Source organism: Quercus lobata, chromosome 4 (genome assembly GCF_001633185.2).
Source record: "Quercus lobata isolate SW786 chromosome 4, ValleyOak3.0 Primary Assembly, whole genome shotgun sequence".
Lineage (NCBI taxonomy): Eukaryota > Viridiplantae > Streptophyta > Magnoliopsida > Fagales > Fagaceae > Quercus > Quercus lobata.
Window position 1 is genome coordinate 80,024,822 of NC_044907.1, and position 26,532 is coordinate 80,051,353.

The window sequence follows — 26,532 nt, forward strand, 5'->3', positions numbered from 1 at the left end:
TGTGTAATATTACCAATAAGAGTGTGTAAAGACTGAAGCAAGTTTTTCATCCTTCTAGCAAAGTAGAAAGCATGTATTTTTCTTATGTAATGGTTATTTTTATTATGTTTTGAAGTTAGAGAGGAGTCCAAATCTTCTGTCCCACTTTTCCTGCTCCACCCTATACTCCACCAATAAAAACTTGCCACATGTTCACTTAATTAATTAATTACTACCATTAATTAATAATGGTAGTATTAATAAGTCAATAATGGTAATATTTAATTAGTTAGGTGAACATGTGGCAAGTTTTTATTGGTGGAGCAGAAAGTGGAGCAGGAAAAATGGGACAGAAGATTTGGACTCGTTAGAGAGGGACTTAATTGATATATTGAGATTGTCTATGAGGTACAGTTTGTGAGAAATAATTAATATTTCAATTATGTGGAGAGAACATGCTCCTTGGTTCTGGTATCACTTCACATGATATTTGATAAAAGTTGAACAATTCGAGTATTGATACTTCAACAAGTGTATTATACCCATAATAATAGCCCCATCAAAGCCCTGATGGTCATGACAACGCCACACGCCACATTTGTTTAGTGACTTCTTTCTCTGCTTTTCTTTTTCTTTTTTGCTTGCAAATAAAAATAAGTAAAAGAAACAAAGGAATTGAGCCGATGAAGTCACCTCAAAAAATAATATTTAAGTTTAAAGAAAAATAATTTAAAAGAGAGATTTTCAAAGCAATTTGTTTCACTTGCAGCTGATATTGAACGAGTAGTGAGAAGTCTGATCTTACAAAAGTAACATTGGAAAAGGTCGGAACGTCAAAAATAACTTCATTGTTCTTTGGATGCTAGGTACACAAAATTAGGATTGCTAATCCACCGGTAGAAATAAGTTTTGCCCCGCTAAATTTATAAAGAAAACTGTAAAGAATTGCATCTAGGGAAAGGAGATGTAGAAAATGGGAACCAAAAAAAATAGAAAAATATACATTATAAGAAAATCACAAAATTTTTGGAAGACAATAAAATTACTAAGCAGTCAAGACTTTACTTCTCTTGGTCTTTGCCTTCCCTTTTTTCTTTTGCTTCTTATGTTGTTCATATAGCTGTAGGTATAATGTTGTGCGATCTAACTCGCTCCTCAATCGTTCGTTCTCCTTAATGTCACGAAGGAGATTGAAATGTGTTGAAAGTTTCTTTCTAACCTCATCCTCATCGATTGAACTAGCGTCTGGAATAGGCTCAATAGAAGCTGATTTGGAAGACCCACTTCCTTTTTTCCTCTTGTTATTCAATTTCATACTCTCATTATGTGGCTTGAAGGATTCACGTTCAAGTGACAAGTCCATGAAAGCTTGTTGAGGAGAGACGATAGATAGATGAACTTGGTTTTGAGCAGAGCTCATACTTGAAATGTTTGAAGCCATTGTTGAGACTGTTGGGTGATAGTGCTTAGATAGTAGATTGAGTTCCCAAAGGACTGAAGCAAGAGCACCACTTAAATTGGGGTCTGAGGCATATGGCTGAAATTTCTGCACAACAGACAGAGAAAGAGAAGGAAAATTTCAGGTTAGTTATTGAATTCCCAAAGGAATGAAGCAGAGCACCACTTTAATAAAATGACACAAGCTCATGGAAGCGAGCTAAATTCCAAACCACAGGTATATATTATAGTCCATCCAAGGACAACTTTTATGTAGACAAATATACCTTTCTAAATAATATCTTTAAAAATATATATATAAATATATATATATATATATATATAGTGCAACTATCAACATGAATGTGTAATAATCCTGTTGTTGTAGGCATTAAAGCACACTGAAAATGTTCCATCTCATTTTAAAAGGCCTCTTGATGAACTCAATGTTTTTTTATAAGTCTCTTGATGAACTAAATGTGTCTCACAGTTAGTAGAGCATGTGAAAAAAATTTAATTAAAAAAATGAGTGAATTCTCATGCATTACAAACAATCAAGGTGGAGCAGAGGTTAGAAATAAAAAACACAACAATGTGCATATTTTCTCATTGCACAAGAATTGCCAAGAACTTACCGCAATGATACCTGAAACAGAACCACCTCCAGCATCATTTTCTAACAGATTCCGGCATTTGATATTCTTCTGAAGAAGATGCTTTAATGTAACCAAGGCTGCAAAGTCCCAAAGAAGAACCAGATAAATAAAAGAGAAGCATACCAACAGGTTTTTGATAACTAATTAGGTAACTGCACATAAATAATATACCAGCCATGGACTCAGCAGATCCAAAGCATAACGAAAATGTGGCCAAGCGTTTTACAAAACCAGCAGCCTTTTGCATGTCATGCTGTCTATCCTCACACAACATCAGCTTTAGAGCTTCAGCTAACACTTCACCCCGGTCTCTGATCCACAAACCCAAAAAAAAAAAAATATAAAAATAAATACATTGCATCTCCCTTGCGTGCAGCCACTATTTGGAGAGAGAGAGAGAGAGAGATGTTAAATACAACTGAAGGAATGAAAAAGAGAAATAACACACTTAAAACCCAACCCAAAAGAAGATGGAAGGAAACAAATCAGACCAACCCCAAAAGAGAAACAGAAAATGTTATGCTGCACATCTGGTAATAAATTTACAGTAAAGGTTTCAATAGTTGCCTGACTTGAACTGGACAGAGCAAAGCACTTGTGTCCACAAGTATTCAATATGCACATCTAGGAAAGAGAAGGGAGGAGGGGCGAATTCGTGTGTGAGTGAGAAAGAGAGGGCTGGATCCATGTATGGTAAAAAAGGATGACTTAACTGACTCCATTTGGAGAAAACAAGAGAGAGAGAGAGAGAACATGCACATTAATAAAGGATATGCAGGTCAGGAAATATCAATACACATGTACAAATTAAACTTACAACAGATAAAGACAAAGTATCCATTGTCCAATAGTATGGTGCACATGAATGCATAAATGTCGTAGTTACGAATTATTCTTTCATGTCAGATAAATCAGTTTAAACAGAAACTCTCATTTAGATCAAAGGTCGTTTTTTTATCTAAGAAAATAGGGCTGCGGACTCTCCCCAAGAGACTATAATAAGCTAAAGCAGGTGGACAAGGCTGTTTCAGAAAGCTCTTGCAGATAAGCAGATAAGCATACAAGTTATAATATAATATAAAATAAAATAGAATAAAATAAAAGACAACATTTCCTGATAGGTAGCAGTAGAGAATATATGTTTCCAAAGCAAGGTTTTCGAATCAGCACAATCGCTACTAACCTTCCAGGGCTGTACTCAAGCATAATATTGTAAAGCTGAACAAAGAATTCATGTAAATCAACATTCAAGGCATCAAGATTGCTCCTCATCACTCTAAAAGCAATGATGCAGCACTGGAGGCGCTCAGATACAGTCAAATATTTCGAATTTTTCTGTGAACAATTGCCAGAGTTGCCACTGCCAGAAGCAAGCTTTCTAAGATAAATCATAAGATCGCCCATAAAATCTAAGTCAATTAAATGCGAGAATTTTCCTAATCCTTTCAGACATGGAGAGAGCAGTGGGTGGGACCCAGATGCACCAGAATCTGAATTAGCAATCTCTTCCTGGCTGAGAAATAAAATAAGGAAAATATTTAGTAAGTCTAACTCCAATTTAACTTTTTGATACAAATTATCAACAAAAAAAAAGTATATCTGAACAAAAACCTCTAAGAAAAAAAAAAAAAAAAAAAAACAAACAAACAAATATTATGACCTGGTGCTAATCTGAGTATATAGGAGAACTCAATTCAATGCATAAACAGTTTTCATGGAATTAAGCATTCGTCCAGACTCCAGACATTATTTTCCAATCACCTATCTCTGAACAGTTTCAATCTATAGAACCAAGTCCAAAATTTTAAAACCTACTTGCACTCACGCAGATCATATTGAAAATGGATTCAATATGTAGCAACTATAATGTCTTAGATGTGAACATAATTAATTATAGATAAAATAATCAGGAAGATGGTATCAACATAAAATTGCCTACAGGTAAAACAGTTAGAAAGATGGCAACTAAGAAGATACCAATACCAGATTACAAGAAAAATTTTACTATATCAGAGAGCAGTAATACAAAAAGTTCAGGATAAGGTACATATTATTTGCATGCTCGTATCTATAAATACATAGCATTTCAGATTTTAATTGTTTGAAAATAGAGCAGGCAAGAGAAAATCAAAACTGCTTGCTTGTTGTCCAACCTAGAGGCAACTTAAGAACAATTACCCTGTCTCTAAAGAAGAGTCAAAGCAACAAAAGATAAAACCTACTAAAATCAAGCCAGTGAAAAGTCAACTTTCATAGGATTTTCTACACTACAGATTTTCATATGAACCATTATAACAATCATATCAAGCAATATCATTATTCAAACAAAAAAAGGACCACAACCAATTTCATGCCCATTTTCACAACCATCCAATGTGACTAATTGTGAGTGGTCGGAAAAACGTGGCAAGTCCATGTGAAAGTAACAAGCAACCAGTTACAGTCTGCCACATAGGATGGTTGTGAAAATGAGTGTGGAATTGGTTGTGGTCTTAGAATAACTCTTAGTCAGCATATGATTCTGCAAGGTCAAACAAAAGCCCAAGACTAAATTATACCCAAAGGTGACAAAAGCAGCAGTAGAAGTGAGCATCAATTTCCAGAATCATCTTCAAACACCTAAAATTGTGATAGAAGTTCACTTACATGCATAAAATGTGTACAACAGCCAATGCAAATCAACTATTTCCGAGATATAAACATGCAACAAATAAGAACTAAGGCAATTGGATAGATGGTTAGTTGCCTAGACTCTGAAGCATAAGGCAGAGCTAAATTCTCATTTAATGACTGATCTGCCATATGCAAAACATGAGCCAAATTGAAAGTGGATCTGCCCTCTCTGGCCCCAATTATGCAAGTTAACCAATTAGCCTTTTACGGACAGGACAGATTGGACTACTAAATTCATATTATGTCTCTCTTTCTTGTAAAAACATGTGAACACACCTTGCAGATGTTGATTGCATGGTATGCTTCAAAATACGGAAATATGTCTCAAATACAGCAGAAAGCGTCTGTGTTTGCATCACCCTCCGCTCTGTAACATCAGGGGTAAAAGAAGCAGCCTTATAATCGGCAGCAACCTGTAAAAAAGCATCATGATGAACAAATCGAATAAGAAACATAAAAAACCAAGTAGACAATTATTCTCATGGATAAAGGAATACCTCCTCTCTCATCTTTGTCATCAACTCTTTCCTACTTTTCTTTTTATCACTGCCTGGCATTTGGCTTGGCTCCTCAAGATTCTTTCTTTTTTTATTTTTCTTGTTTTTGACTCTATTGTCCTCCTTTGCTGCTTTTTCTTGCCTCCGGAGATCCTCATCAAATGACAGAGACAAGAAAACCTGAAAAAAAGTGAAAACAATAAAAGTGATATAAAAAAGACAGGCAAAAAATCAGTGGGGATGAACTTATAGAATATAAATTGCAAAGATCAGTCAAAATGACAAGTCTCAATAGGGCTAGACATCAAAAGAGTCTTTAAGCACCTCTGTGACCCAAGATATCTTCTTTCACATTAGCTACTCATGGAGTCCAAATTTAGGTGACAACCAAAGATAAGGTATAAACAATCATATCATAAATCTAGTTTTTGTACAGCAACTGACAGTGTAAGTAGGATGCTGCTATACTTTCTACAAAGTCACTACCATCCAAATTTTGAATCAAACCAGATTTTGTTTCTCCTAGTAATTCACATCCAGGGTTGACTACAGCAAAAGAATCAATTAAAAATATAATAAAAATAAAATGAACTTGCACCTCAATGGAATCAGGGTGCAACTGGCAATTATGAGCTTTCACATGATCTGCAATCATTCGAACAGTCAGCACAGTAGCTTCACCACCATGTTTTCCCTCATTGGTAAAAAGTGACTTAGCTGTAGCACAGCAGAGTTTCCTGTCCAGTAGTAGACATTTTCAAAATGAGAATTTGAGAAAAAAACTAAATTCTCTATAAAAGGCAAATAAATATATGAAAACCTTATCACATCATCTGAGGAACCTATATTTCTGACAATAACACCTAGCAAGCTCTCCTGGAAGTTAAAGTGTGGAACTGCATCAAGCAAAGTACAGATACAGCGAACAGCAACATGCTGAAATGAAGGCTTCTTTTCTAACATTATCAACCACTGCAGGTATGCCTGTAAACATGAATTAGAAGAATAAACCCATTAAAACTTATCACAATGAACATTCAAGCCCTTCAGTTTTCAGACAATCCAAACAGGTAAGAAATATAAACATTCTGCAACATTGCCAATATATTCTAATTAAAATACCTTGCTGATGGAATCATGAAAGCGGCCAAATATGTCGAGCATGTAACAGTATTAAATTCCAATCTGTTATCAACTATTAAAAGAAATCAATCCACATTATGACATGGATTTAACTAGAAGTGCAGCTAAACCAAAAACCCTAGCTATCTAAACTCAATGGATTGCTCTCCTTTTATTCCTAAAACAGTTACCTAATGTGAGTCTCCATAACACAGAATTGATCAAACTTTACCACTATAAACGGATTGTATCATTGAATAAACCCACTGGTTTGTATCTTGAATAAACCCACCAAGCATAACAAGTGACTCCTGTGTGTAATTGGTATTGAATTTTGTTATTGCTGTTCTATACAAATTATCAGAATCTAATTTATTTATATTTTAAAAAAAGAAAAGAAAAAAAAGTGAAGTCTTAAAGTTTTTAGATAAAGTTTTACATTTAAAAAAAAAAAAACAAATTACAAGGAAAAAAAACAGTATAGCACTCGTCTATACATATAAAAATCTCAAGAACAAAAGTAAAATTAGTAAGAGAAAGCTAGGTGGACTTTAATTCTTTTTCTTTTTTGGCCCTTCTATACATTTCCGTCTACCCTTTTTCATTTTATGATAATCTTATTGTCTTCTACTTATCAGATACACAAACAAAAAAAACCTTTTTTTTGTAAGTAAAACAAATTCACACCCACACAGACCTTCTTTTAATAAGTAATTAAAATTTTTTTGAACTATAAGAACCAAAATTGTTTTACTGAAAAATCAGTTAAAAAAAAACCTAGACTCTTATATCTATGGAGTTTAAAACAATCATCAAGAACTTTATAAATCAGATCAAGTCTACAGGCACTCCATTTCTTCTTTAAGCACACACTATATTTTAATTAATGAAATCTGGTAAAAAAAAAAATTAATAATAAAGCTGCATGCTCTTGAAACTTTAATAACATCAATAGGTATAACAAAAGATTGTAATTTGTTTCATTAAAATTTTATACATTACAGCTCATGAAAAAAATTAAAAATATATGAGGCAGACAATTTATGAAAAACCAATTTATTGTTGTAACTTGTATATTATATCAGGGTAATATCTTTTATCAAAATGTTAAATATTTGAGGTCATGGAACAAGTTAAAATCAGATGAGGCAGAGAATTAATGACAAAACAATGTATTGGTATCAATTTTAGAATTAAGAAATGCCACAAAACCAGGAAAAAGAAAACCTTCCCATAAAAGCGAGCGACAAGATACATGATAAAATTCTAAAGAAAGAAACATATATAATAGCAAGCTTCCAAAATCCAATTTGGCATTAAGATTTGAATATAGTCAAAAGGAAGTGCACCAACCTTGTATGCAGATAGAAGAGTTGATTCATAGAACCGCATCTTCTTAACATCCTTAGAAACCTTCATTTCCAGCTCCTTTTCAGTAGGAAGCCTGATCCGATAGCTGTGATGCTCAAAAGAAAAAAAAAAAAAAAAAAAAAAAAAAAGTAAGAAACTAAAGCTTTAACATGAGGAGGGGGGGTGGGGTGGGGGGAGTAAATAAGATATACAATGTGCATTATAGACTAAAAGCATGGGTCCTACCCCGGGATGATGTCTTTAAAAACAGCCAACATGGATAGTACTCCAAGTTTGGCAATAGCATGATCATTATCTTTAGAAATTTGTAACATCTCCTTTAATGATTTAATATTCGGCTCTGGATTTGAAAGGAGTGCCATTCCCAGCTCTGCAAGTTTTTGCTTCTTACTTTCAAATGCTTCTTCAGCTGTGAGATCTTCTTTCACCTCAGCCTATGCAAGGAAACACAGATTGCTTTAAGGGATATGCAGAGCACAAATTCAAGAGAATTAGTCTGCATGCAGAGAAGCATATACACATCCTAAGATAGAAAGAATTATTGCTGATGTTTTCTTAAAGGGGAAGAACAATTGAAACAATTCTACAACTTTCACTCTTTAACAAAAATGTAGATTTAAGTATTGTCCAATAAACTGCAATTCTCTTATATATTAAGGATGCTAATGCATTCAGACAATGGAAGACTATGAAATGCAGTGAGAAAAAACATGGGTAACAAGTGACAACCATAGCTACAAAGTCAGTGCACGTGGTTTTCCTTGGCAATTGTCACAAATGTACTCATCACGCAGTTGCAAAACTTCAAAAAATAATTTCTTTCCTTTTTTGAAATAAATTTAAATCTCAGGTTATTCAATTTCCAATTGCTTCAGATATAGGGAGGAAAAAAAAGTTAAATTTTTTAATAACATCAGAAAGTGACTCCAGTTAGACAATACCAGCACCGCTGCTTGAGGGGTCTGTTGCACTTCTTCTACTTTCTCCAACTCCTTCCCTAGTTTCTTTGCCTCTTTCCTCTGCTTTTTAAGCTTTGCCCTCCTTTCTGGTTTTGTCAGCCTCACTATGCCTCTATCTGTGCTACCAGCTTCCTCGTCACCAAGTTCAGATAATGTAGATGTCTTCGTAACTGCATCACATAACAACAACACAAACCATTCAAACACATTATACAACTAAAGATCTTTCTTACAAACCGATAAGACACCACAATACAAATACACAAAGTGGGTCTCAAATCCACAAACTTCATCCTCCACCCCATTAATATAGAGGGAGAATATAGTTTTTGGAACTTCGCTCATTGGCACACGCACGCACACACACATGTAAAAAAGGCCAATAATAATCACAACATACGTGTTCGATAGTAGAGTTTTCCATCTAAGGTCTTAACAGGAAGGGCATCGACAGGATCAATCTGAACTCCGCTCTCCTCTTTTTCTTTCTGCAATGCCTTCTTCTTTAAGCGCTTCTCATACAAAGCCTCCAAAGCATCTTCTTTCGCATCAGCTACACGAGTAACATGCCTTCGCACATACAATAAAATTCATAAAAATCCACTACTCACATAACACAATCTTCACCCAAAAAAAATAATAATAATAATAACCCATCACACCCAGAGTTCTTGTGTATATATGTATGTAGGTATCATTATAATAATCCTTACCCAAAAAAAGGCTCAAATTTGAAATTCTAGTTTACAAACTCACACAATACAAAGCTCAATTTTTTATTTTTACCAACAGCCTTGTTGCTCAACTAGCAACTCCTAGCGTCTCAAACGGAAATGTGTAGGATTCAAATCCCCTCCAACTATTGAATTATTAAAAAAAAAAATAGTTTTTACCCTCTAATAGCTACATTTTATTTTATGTAATCACGTAGCAAAACCTAAGTAACACATTAGACTTTCTATAAAAAATACACAAATTCTCAATAAATTTCTTCTGAATTAACTACCAGAACAGAAATTTCAAAAATTCTCAAATATTTTCTACTCTCCAATAGCTATATATTTTCCACGCAATCACATCACTATAACTAAATTTACAAACTAAAAGCAAAAAAAAAAATCAAAATTTACCATTTCTATCATAATAACACATAAAAATACACATTTTCTCAATAAATTTCGTCTCTATCATCTACATGTGAAACTCTGAACATATCATTTTCCAGAATTTTACTTCAAAATACAGAGTGAAACGAAAGCGTTATCATCAATTTGTATTTGAAAAACCAGAGCGAGTGAAACGCAAAATACATTCTAGGTTATTATCAAAGCAAAACGACATCGTTTAGACAGAGAGAGAGAGAGAGAATATGTGTGTACGGACTTGGTGATAGATTGGGTGTCGAGGCGGGAAAATCCGAGAGCGTATTGGCGATTGTGTTGGACGAACTGTAAGTCCTCGTCGGAGACTTCGACTTCGTCGTCAGGTATCTCCGGCGGAAGCTCCGGCGGCAGAATAATCTTCTCGCTCTTCTTCCTCCCCATCGCTGTTTCACTGGTCACTGCTGCGTTGCTGTGGTTTTGGGGTTTTTGATTAGGGTTTTAGTTTAAGAGAGACACAGAGGAGAGAAGCGATTTTTTCCTTTTTCTTTTTGTGGGTTTCGGTTTTTTGTTCGAACCCTTTGTTTTGGGCTCAGTTGTAGACGTAATCGGCCCAACCCAACGGGCCCAAAGGTTTCTTTTTCTCTTTCATAAGCCTGCTGGTATTGTTGCCGTTTCACGTAAGGGTCATCAAATAGCCCATGACCCATGTGCTGGCCCAGCAGCCCGCTAGCCCACCAAGCTAATGGGCAGCCCAGCCAGGTAATATTGAAGCCCGTGGGTAGCCCAGTAACCCAATGGGACAGGCTATGGGTTGGTTTCTTTACCCATGGGCGTCCGGTGGGCCGGCCCGTTAGCCCAGCCCAGTAGCCCGACCCGTTAGCCTGACTCATTGCCCAAAATTTATAATAAAATAATTTGGGGGTTGGGTGGGTGAGGGATTGAACTTTAGACATTATAAAAACTTTAAGACCACACACCTAACCATTAAATACTTGGAATGATTGTGATACAATATGCATAATAAATATATATTTTGGTATTAGTCTAGTAGCTTTGATTTTTAAAACAAAGTTACTAAGATGATTATTGCCCTACCTCTGTGCATCTAGAAAGAAAGTCATTCTTTCCTTTGATAAATTCCAATTATTTCCTTACAAGTTACAATTATAGAAGAAATTCCTTAAAAAAAAAAAAAAAAAAAAAAAAAAAAAAAAAAAAAAGCTTAACATTGGTTGGAAGAAATTCTTTCCTTAATGAGTTGATATTTGATTCTTCATATATTTCCTTTAAAGAATTGATATATTATTCTTCAAATATTTCCTTTAAAAGTTTATATTTAATTCAATATACTTATTTATTCTTATCAATAAAAGTTAATTAATCTTATTTTAGTACCTTTTTAAGAGGTATGTCTTAGTATTTTTTTTAATAGAATCTTTTTAGTAGATTTAATTGTTCAATTTGATAGTTTGTAATAATATATAATTATAATTTTTTTGGTTAAACTTTTATAACCCCATTGAAGACCTGTTAAAAATGCCCATGGGTAGCCTATTAAACCCACCTCACTGGCCCAGCCCGCTAAAACCCAAATGGGTATTACCCATGGGTAGGGCCATGGGCTAGGGTTTTTCCATCCAGCCCAGCCCGACCCAGCCCATTGACTAATCAACAGCCCGTTAAGCCCAGCCCATTAGACCCATGGGCCAAGTAAAAACGGGTCAGGCTAGCCCGGCCCGGCCCATTGACGAGGCCTACGTTTCAGTTCTCTTCCGTTTTTACTTGAGGTTTGACTCTTTAAGGCTGCGTTTGGGATTTGAGAAACAATTAGCTTATTTTACCTCTTAAAATGGGTCCCATTGTATTGTTAAGTGAATCTCATTGCTCTAAAAGCTAACTTTTAGCCCCCATTTTTTTTTTACATACTTAAAAAAAAAAAAAAAAAAATCAATTTCAACAAAAAATTTTTAACTGGGAATTTTGATTTTATATATCTAGATAATTAAGAAGTTTGTGTTTATACGTGTAAAAGGGAGGTCCCTAATGCCTTTTACAATGACAAGACAATTCGGTGAGAATTTTTTTTTTTTTTAATAATTTTGTTTTACGTGTATATATATATATATATATATATATATATAGTACCTAAGTAAACTTCTTTTATTTTGTCCGTGAGCAGTAAAGTTGGCATCAACATTGATGGTTTCAAAAATTTAGTAATTTGGCACCTAAGTAAATCATTTTATCTATTTTACTATTTTATTTTACAAAATATCTAATATTGGTGGTTTTATTTTAGTATTTAATATAGTAAAATAATATAAACAACACAATAAAATAATATATCTATTACAATAAACAACAATCACCACTACTAACACAATAAAATAATATATCTTTTAATAAAATATTGTTTTATCTCTACTAATGCAATCCACTTTTGTTATATTTAGTTGATAAATTTAGAATTTTAACAATTTGCCTCCACCAATACTAATGCTTTTAATCTGTATTATGTAGTTTTGGTCATTTTATTGGCACTTGGAAATAAATTTCTAATATTTATTTCATTACAAAAAAAAAAAAAAAAAAAAAAAATCTAATTGTTTGGATATTAACTTCACTAGTAGATTTAGTTAGTGGATCAATAGAAATATAAAAACTGTAAATATATCTTTATAAATATAATTTTATTAAAAAATTAAATAAAATATTTTTTTAATAATTAAATATTCAAGGCCTCAATTTTAGTTCCACCTTAGGTCGCAAAATCTATTGAGCCGGCCCTGGACATCAGACATTTTGAAGTAGCCTTAAAATAACTAAGAGGTTGATTTGGCAATTGGTGTGCTGATTTGGCAATTGGTGTCTTGACTTACAAAATCACTTTGAAGACGAAGGTTTGAAGAGCAATTGCAACAAAATGTCAAAAACTAAGAGCTTAGATACAAGGCGAATTATATGTATTGGAGGTCTTGTAAGTTTCATTGTATCGCAACTTTTCCATAGTGGATTTGATGAGCTAGGCTAGACACCAGAGTGTTTCTCGGCAGGGCCGGCTCAATGAATTTGGGGGCCTTAGGCGAATACTTTAAACGAGGCCTTTTATTTAATTTAATTATAAATTCATATATTTTTTTAATTAAAATTTATTTTTCTTGCTTTTTTAGAGGCAAAATTACTAATTAAATTTTTGTATTCAAGTTCCGCTAACATTTCCTTTTCAATTGATAATATGGCTAATCCACTTAATCTTTCTTGTGACATAGTTGATCTTAAATATGATTTTATTAGTTTTAATTTTGAAAAACTTCTTTCTGCGGAAGCAACTGTAATAGGTATAGTTAGTAATATTCTAAAAGTAATACATGCATTTGGAAAAGATTCTAACTTCTTTATATAATTTAGTACATTAATTGGAGAGTTATCATTTATTTGCAAAACTTCTTTTAAAACTTTTAGTCCTGAAAATAAATCTAAGCCATCAATATCTGAATAAGTTTCATGTGTAAGAAAACATTCAAGATTAAGACAATTTTTTTTCAAACTATCATTATCTAGTGATTTTAGTTTTTCAAAATTAAATAAAAAACCAAAAATATTTTCATATATTTGAAATTGTTCAAACCTACTTTCAATTGAAGAAATAGCTTGATCTACTATATATAAAAAATAATTAATTTTAAAATATTCTTCAGCGGATTGTGTTGTCTCATCATTGACATTCTCATCAAATTGTTTCTTCCTACGAATTATACGTTTTTCACGAAATATAGGCTCTATTTCCATTTTGGTTGCAATTTCTTTGGATGAATTCATAGCAGATGTAAATCCATCTTCTCTATATTTTTTTAGAAAAGACATGAGACCTTTTAATTGATCTATAGCAATATCAATATGCATGTCTTTCGATTGTAAATTTTTACTAACAGAGTTAGCAGCAAATAATATGTCATACCAAATAGTCATAACTAGCAAAAACTCAAAACTTTCAATCTCATATGTTGCTAAACAATTAGCTTCACTTTTTGTTTTTGGATCTTCACTTGTGTTTGCCAATTGTAACAAAGCATCTCTTATTTCTAGAACTTGAAATTTTATTGCTTTTACACTTTCAATTCGACTTTCCCAATGTGTTTGTGACAATGGCTTAAGAGTTAAACCTGTCACATTATCTTGTAAAATTTTCCATCGCTTTGTGGAAGAAGAAAATAGTGTGTATATACGTTGTACTACTCCAAAAAAAGATATAACTTTAGGACAAGAATTAGCCATATCACATAAGACAAGATTGAGATTATGACAACCACATGGTGTGTAAAATGCTTTAGGATTTATATCAAGAATTCTTTTTTATACCCCTTGATTTTTTCCTTTCATATTAGACCCATTATCATATCCTTGTCCACGTACATCATTAATATCAAGTTCAAGATTTTCTATTGCACTTATAATTTCATTGAAAAGACCTTTTCCAGAAGTATCATCTACCTTTAAAAATTCCACAAAATGTTCATCTATTTTTATCTGACTTACTGAAATATCCACACATCTTAGTATGAGAGTCATTTGTTCTCGATGACTTATATCGGGGGTACAATTAAGTATAATTGAAAAGTATTTTGCTTCTTTAATCTTTTTTATAATTTTACTTTTAATTTCATTTGCTAATAATTGTATCACTTCATTTTGTATATTATGTCCAAGATAATGATTATGGATTGCACCATGTTGAATACGTTGAACATGTTCTTGCATTATTGGATCAAATTCTGCAATCATTTCAATTATACTTAAAAAATTTCCGTTATTTTCTTGATAGATCTTTTCATTTTTTCCTCGGAATGCCAAATTATTTTTACCAAGATTTTTTACCACCGCTATTATTCTTAATAACACTTTTTTCCAATGATCTTTCTCTTTCTTAATTTGTTCTTGGACATTTTTATCAATTGTTTTATTCTTCAATAATCTTAGTTCTAAATCAATCCATGTATTCATATTAGTAATATGCTCATTGGTTGTTTCGTGATTTTTAAGAATAGAACTAATATTTTTCCAATCCTTAGTTCCTCCATTAGCTAGTTGATTTGTATTAGATTTTGAATTAAACAACTTGCAACAAAAACAAAATACTTTATCTAGATCTTTCGAATACACTAACCATTTTCTGTCATGTTTCTCTCCATTTGGTAATTTTCGAATATAATGCGTAGTAGAAAAATGTCTAGAGTTCTTATCTATAGGAAAGTTTAGATCATCAACTCTTATTGGACCATTTTCTACTAACAAATCTCTTAATTTTATATCAATAGTTTTCCATTGACTTGGATCAAAAATATTTGTAGGAATATAATTAGGTTGATCATTAATATTTTCACTCTCCTCTAAATTATTTTGAGCTTCATTATCAAGAATGGTGACATTACATGTTTGAACATTATCATGATTATATTCATTATTATCATTTTTTTGTATATTTTCATTATCTTCCCACTCTTTTTGATGAATTTCTTGTTCATTTATGAAACCTTCACTCAAATTTTCTACAAAATTTTGTTTTTTACTAGTAATAAATTTGTCCATAGCTCCTTTTTGAGATTCAATTAATTCTTCTCTGTCTTTTTTTTTTTAGTTTTTCATATCCAGATGGATATTTTCTAGTAGACATTTGTAATTAAAAAATATTTATGAATAAATGAAACACAATCTATAATAAAAAAAAAACAACAATTTAACTAGAATAATATAAATTTAACGTATAAAACAATAGAACCTGGTTTATCAAAAGCACAATTGTAGCTCTACTTAATATGATCACTTTACAATTTAAACCTGCACAAAAAAAAAATTAAAATTAATATTAATACAAAGTAAATTATTCTAAATTTATAATTTTGTTATCACTTATCAATACTCTTTTTTTTTTTTTTTGTGTAGCATTAAACCTATTTTTTAGCAAAAGATTGAATCTACTAAGATCAACCCACTAGCAACATGTGTAAGACCCAACTTGATCCACACTAAAACTAAGACTAAGCCTAGAGCCCACTATCCCTCATGGTTCCATCCCACTAAATCTGATTTCTTAAAAAAAAAAAATTAAAAAAGGTATAAAGCCAAAAAGAAGAATAGAACAAAACGTGTAAAGCCAAAAGCAAAAGCAAAACAATACCTGATTTCTTAAAATAAAAAAAAAACGTGTAAAGCCAAAAAGAAGAATAAAACAAAACGTGTAAAGCCAAAAGCTAAAGCCAAGTTCTATCCCTCTGCCTTATCAAAAGCTAGAGCCCACTATCCCTCTGCCTTAGTCTTTCTTTTAATGTATCCGTTTGACCAAAAAAAAAAAAGCTAAAGCAAAACAATACTTTACATCTTTAAGGGGTCATCTGGACCATTCCATAGAAAATAGGCTTCTAGAGAAATCTGTAGCCAAAAAGAAAGAGCAAAAACCCAGCAGCTCCTCTTCCTCTTCAAAAAAAAAAAAAAAAACTCAGACACCCATCAGCTGAAAGAAGATCTAAAGCCAAAAAGAAAGAGTAAAACCCAGCAGCTCCTCTTCAAAAAAAAAAAAACTCAAACACCCAGCAGCTGAAGAAGACGAAAGAGGCAAAGGAAGAGAAAGCAAAAAAGAACCTGAAATGAAGCTCTGTGAACACACCAAGTCTATTGCTAACACCGATTGATGAGTAAGTTAACTAAAAACAGTGTTTTTTTTTTTAGAATCAAGATGGAGAGAGAGTTAGAGAGTGAGAGTTTTTTTTTTCTTCTTTCTTTTCTCTGCCTTTTCTTATCTGTTTCTTCTTTCTGCGGTTTTGCCTATAAGCTAAAGATTTCTGCCTTTTGCAATCTTTTCTTCTGCAAGCAAAAGATTTGGGGATGGGAATAGTGTCACTTCAGTGTGAGAAACGGCTATTGGGATTAGCCTTCACGTCAGTTCACAGGCCTCTTTTTTTTTTTTTTTTTTTTTTTTTTTTTTTTTTTATGGGAGTTGGGATTAGCCTTCAATCTTCACGGGCTCTTTTTTTTTTTTTTTTTTGCCTTCATGTTAGGTTCAGAGTGAGAAAAGGGGCCATTTAAAAAAAAATGAGAAATTAATATTATATAATATGTTATATTACTATTTGGGGGCCCTCTTAGAAGTTGGGGCCTTAGGCGGTTGCCTAAATCGCCTATAGCTTCAGCCGCCCTGTTTCTCGGTTGTTTTATCACTTTGTGAACAATTCCTCGTCTTTTTTTGTGTGATTTTTCCTGTTATGATTGCTTTTATTGTTTTGTCCATATAACAAATGAAATTAACTAATTAACTACTTGAATTGAATTTGTTTAATTGATAATAAAAAAATGGTAGTAAATTGTTGAACATAACTTTCATACTTTGTTCAGTCATCATTAGTTGCATTGGTGATGTTATGACCACCTCGAACTTGAATAGCTCCACTTTTTTTTTTTTAATCTGCGATGTTCATTAAAGGAAAAGAACACAAACGAGACAACTACCTACAGGCAGGGACAAGAGCTTCCGGTAGATTGTCTTTATTGAAACAAAGAGGTTCTTTGGCTCTAGGAGACAGCTTTGCAGCTGCATGGGCAGCCACATTACTATTTCGCTTAACCCAACGAAACAAACATCCTAAGAAGCTAGTCTTAAAGTCTAAAATACTGCTAATAATATTAACAATGGACCAGTCAGGAATTGCATTTTCTAAAGCCAGAGGATCAATACAGTTTTTTGCATCTCCTTCTATGATGATGTGGTTCCAATACTCCTGATGTGCAAGCTGGACAGCCCAGAGAATGGCAGAGGCTTTGGCTACTAGTGGGGGACAACATATATGGAGTTTAGTCCAAACTTTAATAACACCCACTACTATTTCTGGCAACAACTGCTAGAGCAGATGATGATTCAGAGAGTGCTGCATCAACGTTCAGCTTGATCCAGACAAGAGGAGGAGCTTCCCAGGTGGCAGTAGGAGGAGTTGGGGTGTGGGAGACATTTTCCTTTGCACACAGCTGAAAACTCTTATAGCTTATACCGTACTCGCCTGATGGACTCTTCTATATTTATTTCTACACTTTGGTTTAGAACTTGATTTCTTAGGTACCAAATCTCATTAATTACAAAGGTCATATTTAGGGGAATAAGCCATTCACCATTTGTTGGGCATGAAGTTTTGGAGGGTTAGGAATGATTTTGATATCTTCACAGTTGTGTAAATGATGACCTTCTGATCTGAAGCCCCAACAACCTAAGTACCATATTGCTCTGGCTATTGGGCATTTGAAGAACGTGTGTGGTCCTGTTTCATTATCTTGGTTGCACAAAACACATGTAGGGTCAATTGAACCAATTCTTTGGATCAAATTTTCCTTTAAAGGAGGAAGTGCATTAGAGCTGATTCTCCATAGCAACATCTTAACCCTCTCCAGAGCTCTTACCCTATGTTTGGAAGTTTTGAGAGAGAGGAGAGTAAATGGGAGTAGAGGGAAGGAGAGTAGTGGAGAGGAGAGTAGATGAGAATGGTTATCCTCCACCTTTTTTGGATGTTTTTAAAATTAAGTAAGGGGGAGGGGAATAATTAGTGTTTTTATTTGTAATTTTGTTAATATGGTAAGGATAAATTTGATAATTTATTTGGTCAAGTATTTTTATGCTCCATTCTCCCTCCAAATCTCTCCAATTTGGGGGAATTAAAAATGAGGGGTTGGAAGTAGTTCAAACCCCTCCAAATCCATCTCCCTCATTCCTTAAAAAACATCCAAACAAGGTATTTAAATTACTCTCCCTCCTTCTACTAAACTCCCCCTCCTTCCCCCAACATCCAAACATAGCATTAGGTTCCACAGCTTGGTCCAAGGAATATCAATATTGTTGTGAATTTGTACAGTGAAGACACGATAAGCAGGCCTTATGAAGAATCTTGCCTTTGGGATCAAGAACCCAAATGAGTTTATCTGGTCTGACTCTTTCTGGTAAATGAATAGATAGGATTGCTTGGGTAGACTCTGCTTCAAATATTTCATGGACAAGCTTGGACTTCCATTCATGTGAGTTCTGATTGATAAGCTGGGAAACCATTAACAAAGTTGGGAAGGGTTGCATAGCTTTCGGTTTTGGGATGAAGCCTTGTAACCACGATACCCATGGGTCTTGCCAGATGTTGATTGATGCTCCATCTCTAATTAGATAGCAATCACCCTTGACTATAATTTCTTTAGCATTTTCAATGGCCCTCCGAATTGAAAAAAAAAAAAAAAAAAAAAAAAAAAAAAAAAAAAAAAAAAAAACCTAACTGAGAGAAATTGATTGAGAGGAAAAACAGAAAAGGAATTTTATTATTTCTGCAATATGACTAATTCAGTTACATCACTGAGTTCTGCTATGCTTATATACATAATCATAGAGAGAGAGAGAGAGAGAGTAAATCACGGAGATAGTTACAACTAATTAACCCCCATTAACACGTGTGAAAAAACTATATTTAGGAGCTAAATATCTGACTAATTCAAACGCTACGTTTTGGCCTTAAGTGATAAACAGACTGAGATAAAACAACAATGTTTTGGTTTTAGTGATATGGTGTGTATAGCTTCTCAACACGACACCATTTTCATCTTTCCTTTTGCAAGTCTAAGAGATGTTTCAGCAGCTGAAGGTTCTTCATCACCAGAGATGGCTTCCTCTATTGTCTTCTGCTCTTCATCCCCCCTCAAGCTCATGGGGAATTGCCACATGAGTTTGGAAGCCAACCATTGAAAACGAGGAGAAGCCAACCCTTTAGTCAGAATATCAGCCAATTAATCTTGAGAGGCAATAAACTTTACTTGAAGATCATGCCTCAAAACTCTCTCACGAACAAAATGGTAGTCCACTTCTATATGCTTGGTTCGAGCATGAAAGACAGGATTAGAAGCAATAGCAAGTGCTAAGACATTATCACACCACAAGATAGAAGGATTATATAGAAAAACACCAAAATCCTTGAGAAGCATTCTAATCCAACAAAGCTCAGCAGCAGAAGTGACTAGAGCTCAATATTCTACCTTAGTGGAGAAACGAGACACTGTTGGTTGCTTCTTGGCAGACCAAGTAATTGGTGAATTACCAAGAAATACTAAAATGCCAGAAATAGACTTCCTATCCATAGGATCACCAGCCCAGTCTGCATCACTGTAAGCAGAAAGAGTCAAGACCAGGTGTAAAGGCTAATCCTTGATGAATAGACCCTTGAAGATACCTCAGAATTCTCTTAGTTGCTTGAAGATGATTGGAAGTAGGACTACTCATGAATTGGCATGCTTGTTGGACTGCAAAAGATATGCCAAGCCTAGTGAAAGTCAGATACTGTAAAGCACCCAACGTGCTTCTGTAAATGGTTGGATCCTGCAGCAAAGGACTATCATTGGAAAGAAGATGAGCATTAGGAGAGCAGGGAGTGTTGCAAGGCTTGCAGCTAGACATGGGAAATTTCCTGAGAAGATCTAAAGTATACTTAGTCTGATGAACATATAAACCACTAGGTGTATAGTCTATTTGAAGTCCCGAGAAATAATGCAACTTGCCTAAGTCCTTAAGATCAAAATCAGTACTCAAAACACCAAGAAGAGAAGAAATAAAGGCTAGATGATTGCCAGTGACTATGATATCTGTAAAGTTGTTATTTACAACTATTTTGTGTTGGCTTTAATTTCGTGCCAAATTTGATTGTAATTTTGTTCAATCTTATGTACCCTGTATTTTATGTGGGATTTCTTTGTATGGGTTGTGTGGGAGAGAGAGTGTGAAGACTCAAGACAACGTTGAAGAATCAAAGGAGTTTCGCGGGTATTTTGCGAGAAGACTTCTCGCGAAGTAAAGCCATGTGCACAACACATGATTGGAATGCGAAGAGTTATGACAACTGGTGACCGCTGGTTTTCGCAAGTATTTCACGGGAAAGGCCTTCCCATGAGATACCCGCAAAACATTCTGTTTTGCTATTTTGTCATATCTGATACACCATGTCTTCACCAACACTATATATGCCATCATTACCCACATATTGAAATGAGTGTTTTTCAGAGAGAAAACCCTAGCCATAACCCTTGAGAGTTAGAGATTGTCATACCCACAATCCTTTACATAATCCATTGTGGTTTTCCTCAACTCCTACCTCTCCATATCCAAATCCTTGAGAGGTTGATAGCCCAAACACTTACCATCCTGAGTGTAAATTGAGGTTTTGGTATCGCTGGGAAGCACTGGAAGAAGCTATTTGTTTGGTGGATGCAACTAGGTTGAATTGCGTGATCCGGAGAGTTAGAGAAGACAAGGCTTCGTCAAGTCAGTTGGTAGCAGGAGCTTGGAGGGCTTAAGTACATGGGGTAGACTAGGCTTGGAAGGTCTTTTGTTATTTGTGTACTCCAACTCATTCTCTAGTGGATCAATTTACCGCTTGGAGGGTGGCGGAAATGTTTTTCGCCGAGTTCTTCAGTTTCCTCTTCGATAACACATTGGGGTGTTATCTTGTATTTGCATTCTTCTTCCCTACTCTTTTAGCTTTCATTGTATTATTGATATTTGATGAATATGGTTTAGAGTAGTTATATTGTTTGTTCATGCATTTACTTTATTCTGCACTTAGTTTAAGTTAAAGTAAAATTAACTGAACCGTAAATTTTAATTTAGGGGTCTAAACAGCTCTTGTTTTTTCACACAAATTCGAGCTTTCAATTGGTATCAGAGTGGGTGCACTTATTGTGGTTTCATTACCTAAGTGTGATCCTAGACCCTTTTTGAGATGGATCGATCTCAATCGCTTAATGCTCCTCCATACTTTGACGGGAGCAATTATGCTTTTTGGAAAGTTCGTATGAGGGCATTTCTATGTTCCATTGATAATAGTGTTTGGGACATTGTCAAGATAGGATGGACTAGGTCGGAGGCTACCAAATCCATATGGGATAAGACAGCTCTTGTGGCAGCTAATGCTAATAGCAAGGCTTTAAATGCTATTTTCTGTGGTGTTTCGTCTAATGGATTTCACAGGATCTCTCATGTTACAATTGCCAAGGAGGCATGGCAAATTTTGGAGACGACCTATGAAGGCACCAAAAAGGTGAAGGACAGCAAGTTGCAAATGTTTACCACACGCTTTGAGGAGTTGAAGATGAGTGAAGACGAGTCATTCAACTCATTTTATGGGAAGCTAAATGAAGTGGTGATTGGGAAATTCAACTTGGGAGAAAAGACGGAGGACTCCAAGATTGTGAGGAAGATTCTACAATCATTGCCGGAGAGTTTCCATGCAAAGGTCACTGCCATTGAAGAGAGCAAAGACCTTGACAAGATTAAAATTCAAGAACTCATCAGTTCTCTTTAAACCTATGAGCTATCTCTACCATCTCAAAGGAAGAGCAAATCTTTTACTCTCAAGACAATCAATGAGAGATTGGAAGCTCAAGACTCCTCGGATGAGGATGAGGTTGAAAAGGATGTGACGTATCTTCCTAAGAACTTCCGTAAGTTCCTAAAGTTTAGGAGAGATGGAAAGTCTTTTGAGAAGGGCAAATTCTTAAATTTCAAGAAGGACAAGAAAGACTTCAAGAAGAAGGATTCAAAAGATTCCTCACCATCTCAAATGGTCACGTGCTTTGAGTGCAAAGAGCATGGGCATGTGAAGAAAGAATGCCCCACATATTTGAAAGCAAAGGGTAAAGTCTTTGCAACCACCCTGAGTGACTTGGATGGTTTCAATTCTGATTCGGAAGAAAGTTGTGATGGAGAAGGAAATTATTTTGCATTTATGGCCATTGCACCCGTGGACTCATCGGAAGATTTGAGCCTTCTAGTGGAAGAACTCAATGAGCACACCAAAGTAAAGTCTGTGGGAATTGGGGAAGAATCTGATGATGAAGATGAAGGAACCAAGGAATTGCAAGATTCCTATAATTCTCTTCTTGAGAAAACCGAAGAGTACGCTAAAGTGGCTAAGGCAGCCGTCAGAAAAATGAAGAAAGCTGAACAAGACTCCAAGGGCATACTTGTAAGGTACAAAGAAACGAAGTGTGAAGTTGAGACACTGAATGGAGAACTAATCGAGACCTACTCCAAGATCAAGTTTCTTGAGCTTGAAATGATTCAAGCTAATGCGAAAGTAGAGTGCATTTCCTCCAAGAAACTTGACGAAGTGCTTGTACATCAAAAGCCATTTTTTTTTACAAAAGTGGCTTAGGATATTCCAGAGAGAGTAGTTCAAGTGCCAATGTGTTCAAGGAGATGAAATTTGTTAAAGCTAAGGAACCAATGGTAGCGACTCCAAGTGTTGAGAATGTAAAAGTGGAGAAGAAGCCAAATGGAATTGCTCAAAAGGTTTTAACAAAACCTCAAAATCCATTTGTGACCAAATCCAAGGCTAAAGGGAAGTCTCTCCCAAAGCGTCAAAGAGGTCCTCAAGTTCAACACTTCTGCCACCATTGTGGAGTTCGAGGACACACAAGACCTAACTGCTATAAATTTCACACATTGAAGAAAGCAGATTCTTAAAGGCTAAGAGGACAAAGAAAGGGGAATTGAAATGCCAAGCAATCAAAAGGGCAAGAAGCTGATTCCGATTTTGGTGATGTAATGAAGATAATAGATACCATCACTTCTTGTTTGGCAAGTTTCAGCCAAAGGTTTGAGAATCATAGCACTAGTACCCAATCCTTTAGGGATATCACCCCAAACGCACGTGCCGTGTGGGTGAAGAAGGGTACACATGCATAAGCATTAGACCATGTCCATGCATCAATTCTTCCTATATGTTATGACTTTGGTTGGTTTTTTGCTTATGTTTCTCATTTTAGCATGTTTCTTTTCAAGTTTGTTGTGTACTTATTGTTTTTGTTGATCTTATTTTTCATATTCTGTTTCTGTGGGTGTTGAAAAATTCAAAAACCCATAAAAATTGAAAAATCTGTAAAAAGTTTGATCGCTTGTGTTGTGTATTTCACATGTGAGTTTGGCCTAGTACTTTCGTACTAATGGCGTAGTGCATTTACGAGCTTAGCTTGTTATGTATGCACATCTATCTCTGTGGGAAAAATCTTGACATCTATGTGTGACTGTTCTAAATCGATCTTCAAGCTTGTCATGAATGATTAGTCAATGGTTTTGATGGTTTTGATACATGCATAGACTTATGCCTATATATCTTCCCATTCCTTTATGTTTTTGCTTTATAGCTCAACAAATGTCAAATCTTGAAAAAAGATAATGAGCTACAAAAGTCGTCGCACATACTAGTATTTGACTAGAAAAAAGGAAAATGACTTGTATTAAAATGTATGGTGTCCAAAAAGCCAAAGGCTTACTCTCAAAATTGAAATATCAAAACTTTCAAGCATCGATCTCAAAATGAGATGTATTATTCATAAATGATCAAATGTTATGAGTTGAAAGAAGCCAAAAGAAAAGCTTCAAAGATATGTAATCATTTTCTTGTGGGAGGTCATATATGTTCATTTCTATAATTGAGATAGACCACTTGACTTAGTACTAGTTGTGTATGACTTGATTGAATTGATCATTGAAACTTCACTCTAGACAAAGGACTATTTCACATTTGATACACATACACACAACACTTATTTTATTTGTGTGATTGTACATGTTCAAATGTGATGTGTATACTCAATTGCTTGTCGATTAAACCCAAATTTTTTTTTTTTGAGTATTTTATATGTTTTTGAAAGTGTTTTTATGCTTTCGTGTTTTGAGTTTTTGTTCAAATTGCATCCTTCATGTTTTTCATCAAAAACTCCTTCAGAGGCATTTTCGCGAGAAGCTCGCAAGTAAGCTCTTCTCGTGAAAACGGCTTAGGCAAAAAATGAAAACACAAAATTTCAGACAAAAACTTTCACGACTATCTCACAACTATTTCACGAGTTAAGACTACTCGCGAAGTTTTTTGTGCTTTAGAGGCATTTTTCGCAAGTAACTTTGCGAGAAGCTAACCTGCTTAAAACACGTGTTTTCAATTTTAAAGGGCTTATGTAGATAGTTTTTCAAACACAATTGTTTTTCCCTCACTTTGCCTCCCTCGAGCCTCTCTCTATCCTAAACCTATGTTCACTAAAAAACCCAACCAAATCTCAAGTGCAATTGTCTCAAAATCATCTCTAAGGTATGTTTATTCAATCCTTTCTCTTTATTTCCTTAGATTATGCAGAAAATTCTAGGTTTTGCTTGAGTTGGGTTCATTTTTGAAAAAGGGGTTGGAAACTTTAAATTTTGTAATTTTTTTTTCAATTTCTTGATTGGGTTTTGTTCCATTTGGTTTGTTTGTGTTTGTGTTGGTTCCTTGTGGCATTTTAACATGTATTTAGGCAAGATGCACACATGTTCATGCATTGTTTTTACATGCTAGTTGTGTTGGTGCACACCAAGTGTTTGATAAAATGCCCAAATGGTATTTTGGTGTTGTTCTAGACTCCATTGAGTACCAAACTATAGGGATTACCATGATTATACATCTTTATCATGTTTTGATAATTAGTTGTGTGTTTTACTCACTTTGACCCAATTGTGCTTAATCATGCCTTGCACATGCAGCACATTTGCACACCACAGGCACACTTGATGCACACACTTGTTCATTTGTCATGTTTTTGCATTTCAATCATGCTAAATTTATGTTATTATATGTTTAGCTCATACAACATGATTTTGTGACATTGTTTATGCTCTTTTTAGGACTTTGTGTTTGTTTTTGAACTAACTTGGTTCTAATCAAGTTTGTGTTCTTGTACTTGTCTTTTTGTGCTTTGTGAATATTTTTGTAGATGTCTCCTACTAAGCATTCTGCCACAAAGAAATCATCAAAGCATCCATGCTTGAACTCAGAGAATTTTCGAAGCATTAAGGTAGACATGGCCTACAACGACTTCTACAAAAAGGCAATGATCATCATGGAAAGGGTTATAAGAATGGAGACCCTTGAAAACACCTCCATTCCTAAGGTATTCAAGGAGAGGACATGGACAAGGTTGCTGAACCTAAATGGGAATGTCTTTGCCGAAATCATAAGAGAATTCTTTGCAAACGCCCTTGTGGAAGGGGAGAGCATAAATTGTTGGGTGCGGCAAAAGGAATTCATTATCACAAGAGAGTCCATTTAAGAGGTATTAGAAGTTCGTCCACCATCTCAGCAAATTTCTATACAATATGATGATAGATTGGATTCTTTTGAGCCAATGGTGGATCTCCTCGGTGGCTCTCTCAAAAAGAAGTCAATGAACACAATTCCTTTCACTGCGGAGATGAGGACATTGGCCTATATAATGATCCACAACCTCTACCTGGTGATGAACTTGATGACATTGTCCGGACCAAGAACTATGTTTTTGTATGATCTCTACACACATAAGGAGATTGACATATGTGGTCACATATACTATCTCCTGACCAAAAGCATCACCAAGAGGAACTCAAGAACAATATTGCCATTCCTAAGTCTCATTATGGCTCTCATAGCAAAGACAAGGCTGAAGATTCCAAGTGGTCTTACCATCGTGCAAAGGAACTATCCGATTGGTGCTCAAACGGTGACTCAAAGCAAAGCCCACATCACCGGACCAAAAACCAGCATTTCTGAAATCCCAAGGGAAGATGTTGAGGAAGAAGATGGGGACATGGAGGAAGAGATTGACAGGTTCACATCAGCCCCGAAGGGCTCTGCACAACCATCCTCTCAAGCACAAGCATGGGGACTTG

General features: G+C 34.7%; 1 protein-coding gene across 1 annotated transcript; it reads right to left on the reverse strand.

The window, feature by feature from the left end:
• Positions 1 to 732: 732 nt before the first annotated feature.
• LOC115987265 (nucleolar complex protein 3 homolog) lies at positions 733 to 10,340 on the reverse strand. Its single transcript, XM_031110776.1, has 13 exons — positions 10,078 to 10,340; positions 9,095 to 9,264; positions 8,677 to 8,864; positions 7,961 to 8,169; positions 7,718 to 7,820; positions 6,063 to 6,226; positions 5,841 to 5,979; positions 5,243 to 5,422; positions 5,022 to 5,158; positions 3,256 to 3,585; positions 2,244 to 2,383; positions 2,052 to 2,149; positions 733 to 1,525 (listed from the first exon to the last, which is right to left on the reverse strand). Exons 1-13 carry the CDS (start codon positions 10,236 to 10,238, stop codon positions 1,025 to 1,027), a joined length of 2,520 nt encoding a protein of 839 aa, XP_030966636.1. The 5' UTR covers positions 10,239 to 10,340; the 3' UTR covers positions 733 to 1,024.
• Between the last annotated feature and the right edge of the window lie 16,192 nt (positions 10,341 to 26,532).

Coding starts and splice junctions, on each gene's coding strand:
- LOC115987265 (XM_031110776.1), bottom strand. CDS start 10,238: ATGGGGAGGAAGAAGAGCGAGAAGATTATTCTGCCGCCGGAGCTTCCG. Junction 9,265..10,077: donor GACACCCAATCTATCACCAA/GTCCGTACACAC, acceptor GTATGTGCGAAG/GCATGTTACTCGTGTAGCTG. Junction 1,526..2,051: donor CTGTTTCAGGTATCATTGCG/GTAAGTTCTTGG, acceptor TCTGTTGTGCAG/AAATTTCAGCCATATGCCTC.